Here is a 12,139-nt window from a genome sequence, read left to right as displayed (position 1 = left end):
AAGGCAACAGACAAGTAATTTAGTCATATACCTGATTAACATTTAAAGATTTCCTACACTAATGCCTGGCAATGCGTAACCCATATTGAACACTAAGTTGCACCTGAAATTGCAACATGTGCATCATAAGCTCAAAAATGTTTTTTTTTCATACAAACACACCAACAACAAAAAATCCCCAAAGCTTGAATGCATACTATTTCACAAGATGTAAATAAACAATATGAATGATATTAATGATACACTTACATGTACATGCAAATGCATGATCATTTTTGCGCTTCTTGCTCCCAGCAAGATAGTTTCCTTCTACATTTAATTTTGTTGCTGTTGTGAGTTTATATTCATATTTTTGTTATCAAACAGGAATAAATAAATGAATATATAAATACATTTGTACAATGGTAGTTGTACAATGATGATAGAAGAACCAATGAAAATCGCAACTGATCTTCCTTAATTCATTTTCTTTTCTTCTTCTTTGTTTTCTGTCCCTTTCTCTCCTCTTTCCCTTTCACTTCCCTTCTCCATCTCTTTCTCTCTCTCTCTCTCTTTGCTGAGGGGGGGGGGGGGGGGGGGGAGGGGTACAAATCGGGACAAATTGCAACTGATCTGCCCACCTTTCTTCTTCTTCCTCTTTTTTCCCCCCTTTCCCTTCCCTTACTTCGCTCTCTCTCTCTCATTTAAGTTTGCTGAGGGAGGCAGGGGCCTTTCGCCCCCTCTCCCCAATCCACACGATGTTGGTGGGATTAATCGCAACTGATCTCTGCTTCTTTTCACCCTTTTCTTTTCTTTTTCCTATTTTGTGTTCCATTGTGGCTCTCCTCTTTCCCTTTCCATTCTTTCTCTCTTTTTTTTTGGCGGGAGGGGGGGGGGGGCAGAGGCAAAGGCCTTTCTCCGCGACCCACATCTTGTTTGCAGAAAAATTGCAACTGATATCCCTTCTTTTCTTTTCTTCTTTTGTTTCTTTCCCTTTCCTTCCTTCTCTCTTGTTTTGCGGGGGGGGGGGGGGGGCAACAGCATGGGCGGCAAGGCCCTGTCGGACCCCTTTTTTCTTTTCTTCTTCCTTCCCTCTTCTTTCTTCTTTCCCTTTCCCTTCTTTTCCTTCCTTTTCTCTCTCTCTCTCTTTTTGTTTGCTGAGGGGCCAGGGGAGGGCAGACGAAGGCCTTTCGCCCCCGATCCACACCGCGTTTGTGGGAAAAATCACAATTGATCTCCCGTACCTTTCTTTTCTTTCCCTTCCCCTTCTCCTCTTTTCTCTCTCTTCTAAGTTTGCTGTAGAAGGGGGGGGGGAGACAAGGGCCATTTGCCCCCCCCCGATCCCCAACTTGTTGGCGGGAAAACTGCAACTTATATCCCTCTTCTTTTCTTTTCTTCCCTTTATCTCTTTTTTTCTTTTCTTCCCTTTATCTCTTCTTTTCCCTTTTTACTTTCCCTTCTCTTCCTTCTCTCTTTCTTTTTGCTGGGGGGGGGGGGGGGGGGGCAACAGCCTGGGAGGCAAAGCCCTTTCGCCCCCCCCCCCCGATCTTCTTCTTTCCCCTTTTTCTTCTTCTTCTTCCTTTCCCTTTGTCTCTTCTTTCCCTTTCCCTTATTTTCCTTTCCTTCTCTCTCTGTCTCTCTGTCTCTCTCTCTGTCTCTGTCTCTCTCTCTCTTGCTGAAAGGGGGGGGGGGGGGGGGTGGTGAAGGCCTTTCGCCCCCGATCTCCTTTTTTCCCCCCTTTTCTTTTGTTCTTCCTCTTCTTCCTTTCCCTTACTCTCCGCTTTACCTTTTCTCTCTCTCTCTCTCTTCATTTTTTGTTGGCGGTTGGGGGTCAAGGCCCCCCCCCCCCCCCCCTTGATCCGCGCCGGGAAGACCTGTAGTGTCATCCCTAGCTAGCTGGCAAAGCTGAATATGGGTTATCCAGTCGTTTCATTCATTAAGTATAATTATACTTGTATTGAATATGTGGACTAGAGTACGGACATTCGGTGCGGCAGGCGGACTATTGGTGCGAGACCTCTTCCGCACTGTCCTTCGGATAAAATCCGCACCGATCGTCCGCTCTCGATCGATCCCTAATAGGCGGACGATCGGTGCGGGTAACATTCTACGTGGTCGCGCCGGCCGCCCAGATTCTGGACTATAATAGGGACTTTTAGATTTGCGTGGACTGATACGTGTGACGTCCATTCAAGGCAGTGCATTAAAGGACGTCGATCGTAGCAATCCCCATTGTCTTTGTGCGAATCTAAAAGTCCCTAATTACAGAGATAGAGGACTGCAAACTTGCGATTGATTGGAGAACTTGCGATTGATTTGGGGGCAGATTTGGGTATACTGTAATTGACATGGCACTGTTGTCTTCTAGGAGTAGGATGTTCTCGAGAACTACCGTAGCCATAGCAGCCGCCAGACGTGGACTCTTCTACGGGAACGACGAGGTAGGTATAAGCTGGGGCTGGGTGCTAGTGACTTGTACCGTATCCAGTTTTGACCCGTAACTCCGGCGTGGAGATACCCTACTTAAACATACCCTCTAAACATACAGGTAAACCAACCGAGAAGCGTACGACGTAAATAACAAGATTTCAAGATTCAAGATTTATTTATTTCTTTCCGCTTGCATAAAAAAAAAATTTCATTCAGGAACAAGTAGACTAACAAGTTCATCGTCAACTAGCATAAATACATTAACAATGAAACAGTTAACACTATGAACATGACTGACAATGAAAGCGGACAAAATATACAGTTCCTCAGGTAGACAAAGAACATCCGTTCACTGCTATTATGTAAAAATGTGTAGAACAGGTGTCACATGCATATTCACCTTTTTACATAGGTCTATTATCAGTGAAGGGATGTTCCTTTGTCTACCTGAGGAACTGTATATTTTGTCCGCTTTCATTGTCAGTCATGTTCATAGTGTAAACCTAAAGCCAAGGCCCGAATTCACAAAGCAAGGTTTGAGCTCAGACCTCCTTTTGTTTCGCCAAACCTCCCTTTGTTATTTACAAACCAGGTTTGTAAATAACAAAAAAAGGTTTGGCGAAACAAAAGGAGGTTTGAGGCCAAACCTTGGTCTGAGCTCAAACCTTGCTTTGTGAATTCGGGCCCAAGACTTTAACAAATTATGTGGAAAAAGAGGTGGTCTGTTAAAAAAGCACAGCTTGTTAAAACACAGATCACCTTTACAGAAACACCTTTTTTTTTTTTTTAAAGAAGTAGGTTATAATTACAGGGGGAGGGGGAGTGGGGGACTAATACTAATCTAGTTACCTATACAGACTATAAATAATATCAGATCTACCACTAATTGTTGTTGTTGTAATGTTGTTTTTTTGGTATTATAATGGCTATTAGACTAGAGTCTAGTCAAATTTACAAAATATGGTAGACTAAAAAAGAAAACAGAATAAAGATAATGGAAAAGTAAAGAAATAGGGGAAGGAGGATAATGTACAACACGGGGGGGGGGGGGGGGGGACGACAATGCTAATCCAGTTACCTTGAATACTAATAAATATCAGATCTATTCACTGTAGGTGTACAGTAGATGAAATTTCAGCTTACGTTTGAAGACAGAAGAGCTTACAGACTGCCTAATGGTACAGTCTAAAGAGTTCCAATACTTTGGTCCAGTATGTGCAAGTGTATTAATCCTAAGCTGAGTTCTAGCTGATGATACATGGTATAAGGCAGCCTGCCTAGTAGAGTATTTGTGTATTTGGTTATTCTTTACAAAAATAGATGCTATTGCCATGGGAGCTTCACCCTTCTCCAACTGTTACATAAGATATCCCAGATACATATAGAAAGTATATATAGACTATTTTACCTTCAGCATTTTATTTTCGTAAAATAGCTTGTCAGTGTGAGCGCGCCAATCAGCTGCCGAAATAATTCTCACTGCTCTCTTTTGAATGAGCAGAATTTTATTTAAGTAGGATTTGGCTGAGGCACCCCAGGCTAGCACACCATAATTTAAGTATGGCAAAATTAAGGAACAGTACAACATGCTAAGTACATTTCTTGGGAATACAAACTTCAATTTGTTGATCATACCAACATTTCTAGAGAGCACTTTACTTAAATGAGTAGTATGCATCTTCCAAGTCAATTTATCATCAATGTGGAGACCTAAAAATTTAATAAATGAGACCTTTTCAATATTTACCTGATCAAAGACTACATTACCAGGCATTACTGTTTCACTATTACTGAATAACATATGTTTAGTTTTTAATAAGTTTAGTGACAGTTTATTTGCATGAATCCATTTAGTCAATACACAAAGCTCTCTATTTACAGTTTCTAAAAGAGTTTTTAAGTTTCTATGAGAACAGAATACACTTATATCGTCTGCAAATAGCAAAAAAGAAAACGTCTCTGAGGATTTTGGAAAATCATTTACATATAAAATAAAAAGCAGGGGACCCAAAAGGGAACCTTGAGGTATTCCACACGTGACGGGTAACATATCTGAACAAATTTCGCCGAGCTGCACAAATTGCTGTCTGTTACTAAGATAACTTCTAAACCATTCGAGTGCAGGTCCTCTTACCCCATAATAAGAGAGCTTGTGCAACAAAATATTATGGTTCACCATTTCAAAAGCTTTGGAATAATCCAAAAATATACCAACCGTATGGAGGTGTTTATCAAGTGCCGAAGATATTTTGTCTAAAAGACATAAAACAGCATGAGAAGTTGTGTGTTTCTCGCGAAAACCAAACTGAGAATTTGAGAAAACTTGACACGACTTCAAAAACTTTATCAATCTAATATATCGTCGGCCTTATGCCAAAAGGGCCTTAACTGCTTTTGGACATTCCGAGATAATCGCGTTTAAAGGTTTTGGCCTCTCTAATAATCAAAAGTTTGTGGTCGTTTTTTTGCTTTTGAAGCCAATTTCGATAAATGTGTTAAGTTATTAAGTTTTACATGAAATGTGTTAAATTTGTTATAAAATATTCAGAATTGTACATGCTATGTGCAAAAAACATGTTAGGGCCTTTTTGGCATAAGGCTTGAATGTAGCGTATGTTAGCATATGTTATGCCAGAAGGGCCGTAACCTACTCGGCATTATGCCAAAAGGGGCGTAACCTACGCGGCGTTATGCCAAAAGTGCCTTAACCTGCCGTTATCGTACGCGTAACTATGCGCGTAACTATGCGCGCGTACGCGCGCATAGTTAGCGCCCTTTTGGCAAAAGGAAATTTTCTTGTTTCGCAACACCTTTGGTTTGCCAGAAAGGCCCTCCTAACGCAAATGGATCATCCGTGGAGGTTAAGGCCCTTTTGGCGTAAGGAAAAAGATGAGATACGCATTAAGGCCCTTTTGAAATTCATAATTATCTTCATAAATAAATCGATTTCAACAAGTGAAGCACATCATTTTAAAGAGAATGATGAAATCTACAAGGTGATATTAATAACTCAATAACCCCCAAAATCGGGTTAAGGCCCTTTTGGCATAAGGCCGACGATATACAAGTTTTTCCAAAATCTTGGAGAAGACAGTAAGTAGAGAAATTGGTCTATAATTACCCATTTCTACAGGGTTCCCTTTTTTATATATAGGCACAACTTTAGCTATTTTCATTTTTTTAGGAACAATTCCATGCATTAAAGACAAGTTATAAATGTGAGTGAGAGGTACAACTACAAATGAAATTACTTCTTTTATCAAATCATTAGTTATACCATCGTATCCAGGGCTCTTTTTCCTTTTCAAGCCACTTACAACATCTATAACCTCAGAATTCAATACAGGAACAAAAAATAAAGTATTTTCATTTGGACTGGTTAAATAATTTCCATAGGTTTCCGGTATATCAGGTATGGAGCTAGACAGAGTAGCACTAATGTTTGAAAAATATTCATTAAATGCTTCACACATAAGTTTCTTGTCTTCAATAAGACCATCCTTCCAGGTGAGTTTTGTAATACTCTGTAGTTTAGGATTGGTTTTCAAGACATTTAACAAGACTTTAACATTATTACACGTAGACTGGAATTGAAAATGATAATAGTCTTTCTTTGCTTGGCGCAGAGCAGAAGTCAATATATTTCTATAGTTAGTATACTTTAAGCTTGGCTACACCAGTCTGCTTTGCTTTGTATCTACAAAACAAACGATTCTTTTTATTTATTGACCTGAGTAAAGACTTAGTGACCCATGGCATTCGAGGTACTCTTTTATATTCTTCCTTACTTCTTTGCACCAAGGGAAAGCATCTGTCATAAAATAACACCATTATATCCATGAATTTATCAAAAGACTTATCAACTTCTGTTTCACATAAAACTTCGTTCCATTCAACAGTTTCCAATTCTCTCTTAAATGTTGCTATATTTCCCTGAGTAAATTTCCGTGTTAACTTATCACAGTATTCATTACAAGAACTCCTTAATGCTAAAGATGTTCTAGCAAATATAGGGAAATGATCCGATATATCGGCCACTATTATACCAGCAGTGGGAATAGGGTGCATATTGGTGAAAATATTGTCAATCAAGGTTTGTGAGTTTTCTGCTACTCTAGTTGGCTTATTAATCAGAGGAATCAAAGAGAATGTACTTAAAGTATCAACAAAATTATTAACAGAGTTATTGTGATCATAACTTAATAAATTTATATTAGAATCACCCATAATAATTATTTTTTTATTTCTGAATAATGGGCTTGAAAGAGTGTTAGACAATTCTTCAATAAATTCATTCACATCACCATTTGGTAGCCTATAGACTACTCCCACTAACAAGTTTTTTTCTCCAGGAATTATAATCTCAACAAATAGAGATTCTAATGAATCATTCATAATGTACAATTCTGTTTTTGTATGACACTCAAATGAAATGGGAATATACATTGCTACACCACCACGGATCTGCTTTGTCGATCATTAGTGACTAGTTGATACCTAGGAAGATCGTACATGGCAGTTGGGTGACTAGAAAACCAAGTTTCAGTGATTCCAATTATTGGGTACTTATCCTGAAAAGTGTCCAAAAACAAGGAAAGCCTGTCAAAATTTGCATTCATGCTACGCACATGTAAGTGCAACAAGGACGTTTCATTGACAGGACAGTTTTCTAAATGTTCAGAAAATTGTTTTCCAGTAAAATATTTTGAGTCGTACACTGTAGTTTCAACCTCGTCATTCAACATGTATTCAAAATGTGTTGCATTCATATTCAACTCTGCAACAATATTATCATCAGACTGAGTGTGGCTCAATTGAGTAGCATTGACTAAAATCTGCACATAGATCTGTGGTTATAAAGTAAGTAACTGGATTTAACAATAGCACAAAAGGGGAAAAAAAGACATAAACACAATTGATAGAGATGTCAAAAGCCATCCTTTCCGCATGGCCAAGCATCACGTATACAAAAACGTGATGTGTTAACATATTTTACAAACTTCCTCAAAATGAGTAAGGAAAAAAAGACTCATTTACAAAGGAAAAAAACTAACACGTGGGTTGCTTCTGGGGCCCAGAATCAACCTAAGAAAAATAATGATTTTCTCTAGCGTACATAATACATATAGAGGTCTACAGACTGTTTAACATACATTCATTATGACTCACATCATTCACATGTGAAGAGATCAGATTGGTTGTTTTACTCAGTGGTTAAATATCCAACCAAGTAGAAAAAGAGGTTAAAGAAGTACCTGGAAAATTCATAGGAATGCTATGAATTAGATGCAAAGAAACAAAACAATAGAGTTGAGATCACAGATAAACACAGTCAAGCCTAATGAATCATCGAGCTCATGAATTGACGGTCATGATATTAAGATGCATGGGCAAGATCAGCTTGGCTGGTATTGGTGTTGGTGTAGAGTGGTGAAGTGTGGACATCATCATAATAAATAAATATATTTCCTATAGTTTTACATATAGCCTATGCTATAATGCTCTGCTCTGGCTCCTAACCATTCGGAGCCAGAGCATATAACACTGAGTTCCTCAGTCAATACTTAACATACCGGTATTCAATTGGTTTTCGACTGAATTCGACATTTGGACATTATTTTTGATGCTCTTTCGGAAAATGAAGAAAAAAATTGAGAAATTCTAAAAAATAGATTTTTATGACATCACAGCTTCACTACTCTCTTGGTAAGACTAAGAAGGCATCATAAAAAGGACAGGGCCAGCGTAAGTTGGAACTGCGTGTGGATCGTCATTTAATTTGAAATAGAATTCCAGTTTGTAAAAGTAAAACTGGGTAGACTATGAGTATGATGATGAGTATGACTTAATATATTATATTCAAATGAGATTGGAAAAGAAAAAGATGCAATGAAATTGGCAACAATAGTCAAATTTGACTATTAAATGGCCATTTATATTTATGATACCAAACGAAGAAGAAGAATACCAAGAATCAACTAAATCTTCATCAATTATTCATAGAATTGTCATGATTTTAAAAATTGGTACGTTCTTACCCGTTTCTTCTTCTTCTTCCTTTTGAGTACAGACCTCTTTACAAAGTATTTATTGTACTATACTGGGGGTGTGTGCAGGTGGAATTTTCTATCTCTTTTGGAGTATTTTTCCTAAAAACAGAGACGTCATAAATATACACTGTCTCACAGGTTTCACAGCAAACTACTGCACAATTACAATACTATTGCATACCATATTGACGAAATGTTGCAAGCAGGTGCCTGCGTGAAGTTAGGGACCGTAATAATGATAATCGTCATAATGTGAATTACTTACATATAATGTACTTACATGTAAAATTGAACAGTGGGCAGCCAGCGATAGGCCTAGCCTTTGTAGACACCAATTTAGGAAAATGAGGCTGAGACTGGATCAACGTAATGCGCATGTCTTAGATCAGTGGCGGATCCAGAATTTTCATATGGGGGGGGGGGGGGGGGAGCTGAAATTTGACTTTTCGTTTAGTGGGGGGGGGGGGGGGGGTAGTCAGCATTAAAATATTTGTTTCGTTTTTTTTCCCCTGGATATGTATAAATCGAGCTGACTGATATTTAGCTCAGTGGGGGAGGGGGGGGGGGGGGGGTAGTGTGCACACTATAGAAACAAAACAAAAAACAAAAAGAAAAAGGTAAATTTGTGGTTGCAATCTATTTTAAAGTTAGGCATGTTGTAGACCTATAATTCCATCTCTCTATCCCCTCTCTCTATCCCCCTCTTTATTCCATATATCTCTTACCCTTTCCACCATATTTTTTAAAAATTTTTTATTCTTTGATATTTCCTCTTTTCCTTTTAACTTGCTACATGTATGTGGCAACAGAATCTTTGAATCCACAATTTATTGATATATGATATCAGAGGAATTTTTCAAATAATATTATTTCCTAATGAAGTCTTATGTGAAAATTTAAAGATTTTCTCCTCGCACAAATAATTACTTTAGGATGTAAGAATGTTGCTAAACAGGACATCATAATTGTCGGATTGTCCACAACTTTCTTATACTTAGTACATGTATATCCCACATTACTAAATAAGAACTTGATATTGATGAACGTTCAAATTTGTTTATTTTAGCAGATGTTGTAATACTTTGACCAGTATTGTATCTTTCTTAATGTAGTGCACCAGGTTCTCAAACAGGGCTCGACAAATCTGTACGTCATCCACCATTTTGCAAGCTGATGGTGAAAGCTCTCCTCCTGTAAGCCGCTTCCCCATCCCAGATCGCAAGACTCTGCCAGATGACGTACAACAGGTCATGGATGAAGTAGAAGAAAAGGTAAGTGTGAGTTAAAAGGTCACATTACCAATACAAAGAGCATATTAACAAAAGTACACACTTTGAAAACATACTCCAAAATATTAATTTCACGATATCTGCGTTATATTTTTCTTATGAAATTATGGGTTAGGGTCTCCATTCAATGAGATAGCATTATAAGTATTAACAGTATATTACGCTTCATTTAGCACTAGCTAATTTTGAAAACTAACAAAAATCAGGCAATTATTCACTTGTGCTCTATTAACTGTTAATAATACATTTGAACAATCGTTTGATCTTTAACCCTATACCTAGCTACATGCATACCCCAAATGGCCTATCCAGACATTGTTAAAGGTGGCATCCTCCCAAGACAGGGGCTTAGTAAATGTATCTGTCAGCTACCTCATAGCAAGTTTCACTGTGTGTTTCCTGGCCTTTCAAGGAGAAACTACACATGCAATTGGTGAAGGTAGTGTACATGTATTTTCTCCTTGCTGGATACGCCACTGCCCCATTAACACCGACCTGTCAATCATTGCAGGTGATTTTTTTTTTTAAGGACAGATCATCTGCATCAGTACCCATTTTTGTCGGGATAGTGTTGGAATGATTGAATGCAGGGACAGGAAGAGATCCTCATTTACAGCTTTTCTTCTTTAAATTTCTACCCAAGAAACAAGGTGTTGTAAGATATATTAGAGATTTAGGAAAGTATAAATATTTATTGACAAAGGTAAGTGCCCTTTTCAATTAAACATGGAGGTATCTCATTTATTCTACACATCTATTGGTTATTGAGGATGAACTAGAAATATACATAATTTCATGATCAGCAAATATAGCATATTTCTTTCTTTAAAATTTCAATCTTCTTTGTTTCTTTTTGTATTATCTACACCATAAACTACAGAGCGGATTTCTGCCCAATGTTTTCAAGATGCTATCTTATCATCCAGATTCCTTCCGATCTTTCGTAAATTATTACAATGTCCTGATGGAGAATAGTGGCAACCTCACCAAGGCTGATAAAGAGATGATCGTCGTGGCAACAAGCTCTGTGAACAACTGCATGTACTGTATCATTGCTCACAGTGCATTGCATAGAATTTACAGCAAAAATCCAACGTTGGCAGATCAGGTAAGGTCAAACACGATGAATACCTCATGTAAAAAGTACAGGTTTTCTGGGATATTACTGGAGGATTTATCTGGTTTCGGAACTGCCCAATATGAGGAAGGAATTATTTCCATGGTATTCACTAATGCAATCTGAAGATGTACCTCATGAATTCCAGGATTTCAAAATGACCTATGTTTTGCATGAGTCAACATTTTTTACAGGGTTGACCCCCCCCCCCCCCCCCACCCACCTTCCCCCTATTTGGTATGAACAAGAAACTTTTCATTGGAATACACCCAACTGTTAGCATTTTAAAGGAGGTTTCTTATTTAAATACCCTTATTTTCCACATGTATGATATCCCCACAGATTGTTGCCAACGTTGACATGGCTGCCTTAGACTCCCGGCAGAGGGCTATCTTAGATCTTGCACTGGCTGTGTGTAAGAATGAACCAATCACAGATGAACACTTCACTAACCTTGAGGCTCATGGACTAGACCAAGAGGATGCCTTCATGGTGGGCAGTGTTGCTGCTTTCTTTGCCATGTCTAATCGTCTGGCACACCTCACTAGCTCTAGACCTAACAAAGAGTTCTACTTGCTGGGAAGGATCCCTAGGGAGAAGAAATAGGTGGTGCTGAAGTAACAACTAAATGTTATTTATCATTAACATAGTGCCTATTTGTATTTTGTTGAAAATTATGTAAAGTGCATAATGATTTAAAGTATGATATGGAAATGAAATAGACATCTAAATTATTGTACAAATTTATATTTTATTTATCAATTTAAGTTCTTGTAGGGATATCAACTTCATACAATTACTAAAATCTTTGATGTAGTTTGGTCTGAAGCATATTCAGCCCTAGTTGGCAGTTTGTTACCAATTTGGCATTAAAAAAAAATCTGTGGTGGTGTTCATTTTAATTAAAACACAAATAGACAAGATCAATCTTTTTGCCAATAGAATGTTTGTTTACTCTAAAACCATCTGTTTTAAACACTTTCTGCCATTATCATTGTCTGGTGTGATGAGCAGTTTGAAGTGCATTTAAACTAACTTGGATGAAATAACTTTTTTCAAAGACATTTTTAATTTGAATTATGTAATACCAGCTCTGTGTTTGTGTTCCTCTCTCCCTCTCTCTCTCTCTCTCTCTTCCCTTCTCTCTTCCCTTCTCTCTCCCCTTCTCTCTCCACTCCCCGGTCCACTCCCTCTCCCTCAACATGCCTTCCCTTTTCTCTTTATTTTCCTGCTCCACATTTTTCTTTTACTTCTTTCTTCCCTTTCTGCATATT

General features: G+C 38.1%; 1 protein-coding gene across 1 annotated transcript; it reads left to right on the top strand.

Moving 5' to 3' along the window:
• Window positions 1-2,211: 2,211 nt before the first annotated feature.
• Window positions 2,212-11,792, top strand: LOC755102. The gene is made up of 4 exons (XM_001188365.4): window positions 2,212-2,420; window positions 9,572-9,730; window positions 10,629-10,856; window positions 11,208-11,792. Exons 1-4 carry the CDS (start codon window positions 2,328-2,330, stop codon window positions 11,469-11,471), a joined length of 744 nt encoding a protein of 247 aa, XP_001188365.2. The 5' UTR covers window positions 2,212-2,327; the 3' UTR covers window positions 11,472-11,792.
• Window positions 11,793-12,139: the final 347 nt, after the last annotated feature.

The sequence above is a fragment of the Strongylocentrotus purpuratus genome, unplaced genomic scaffold (assembly GCF_000002235.5).
Source record: "Strongylocentrotus purpuratus isolate Spur 01 unplaced genomic scaffold, Spur_5.0 spur5_scaffold_15, whole genome shotgun sequence".
NCBI classification, from domain to species: domain Eukaryota; kingdom Metazoa; phylum Echinodermata; class Echinoidea; order Camarodonta; family Strongylocentrotidae; genus Strongylocentrotus; species Strongylocentrotus purpuratus.
The sequence above is the reverse complement of the archived record's forward strand: the minus strand, read 5'-3'. Positions and strand labels throughout refer to the sequence as shown.

What these genes read in the sequence shown, in the direction of transcription:
- LOC755102 (XM_001188365.4), top strand. Translation starts at nt 2,328, where the DNA reads ATGGCACTGTTGTCTTCTAGGAGTAGGATGTTCTCGAGAACTACCGTA. An exon ending in TCTTCTACGGGAACGACGAG is followed by an intron (nt 2,421 to 9,571) that starts GTAGGTATAAGC and finishes TTCTTAATGTAG; the next exon opens with TGCACCAGGTTCTCAAACAG. An exon ending in ATCCAACGTTGGCAGATCAG is followed by an intron (nt 10,857 to 11,207) that starts GTAAGGTCAAAC and finishes ATATCCCCACAG; the next exon opens with ATTGTTGCCAACGTTGACAT.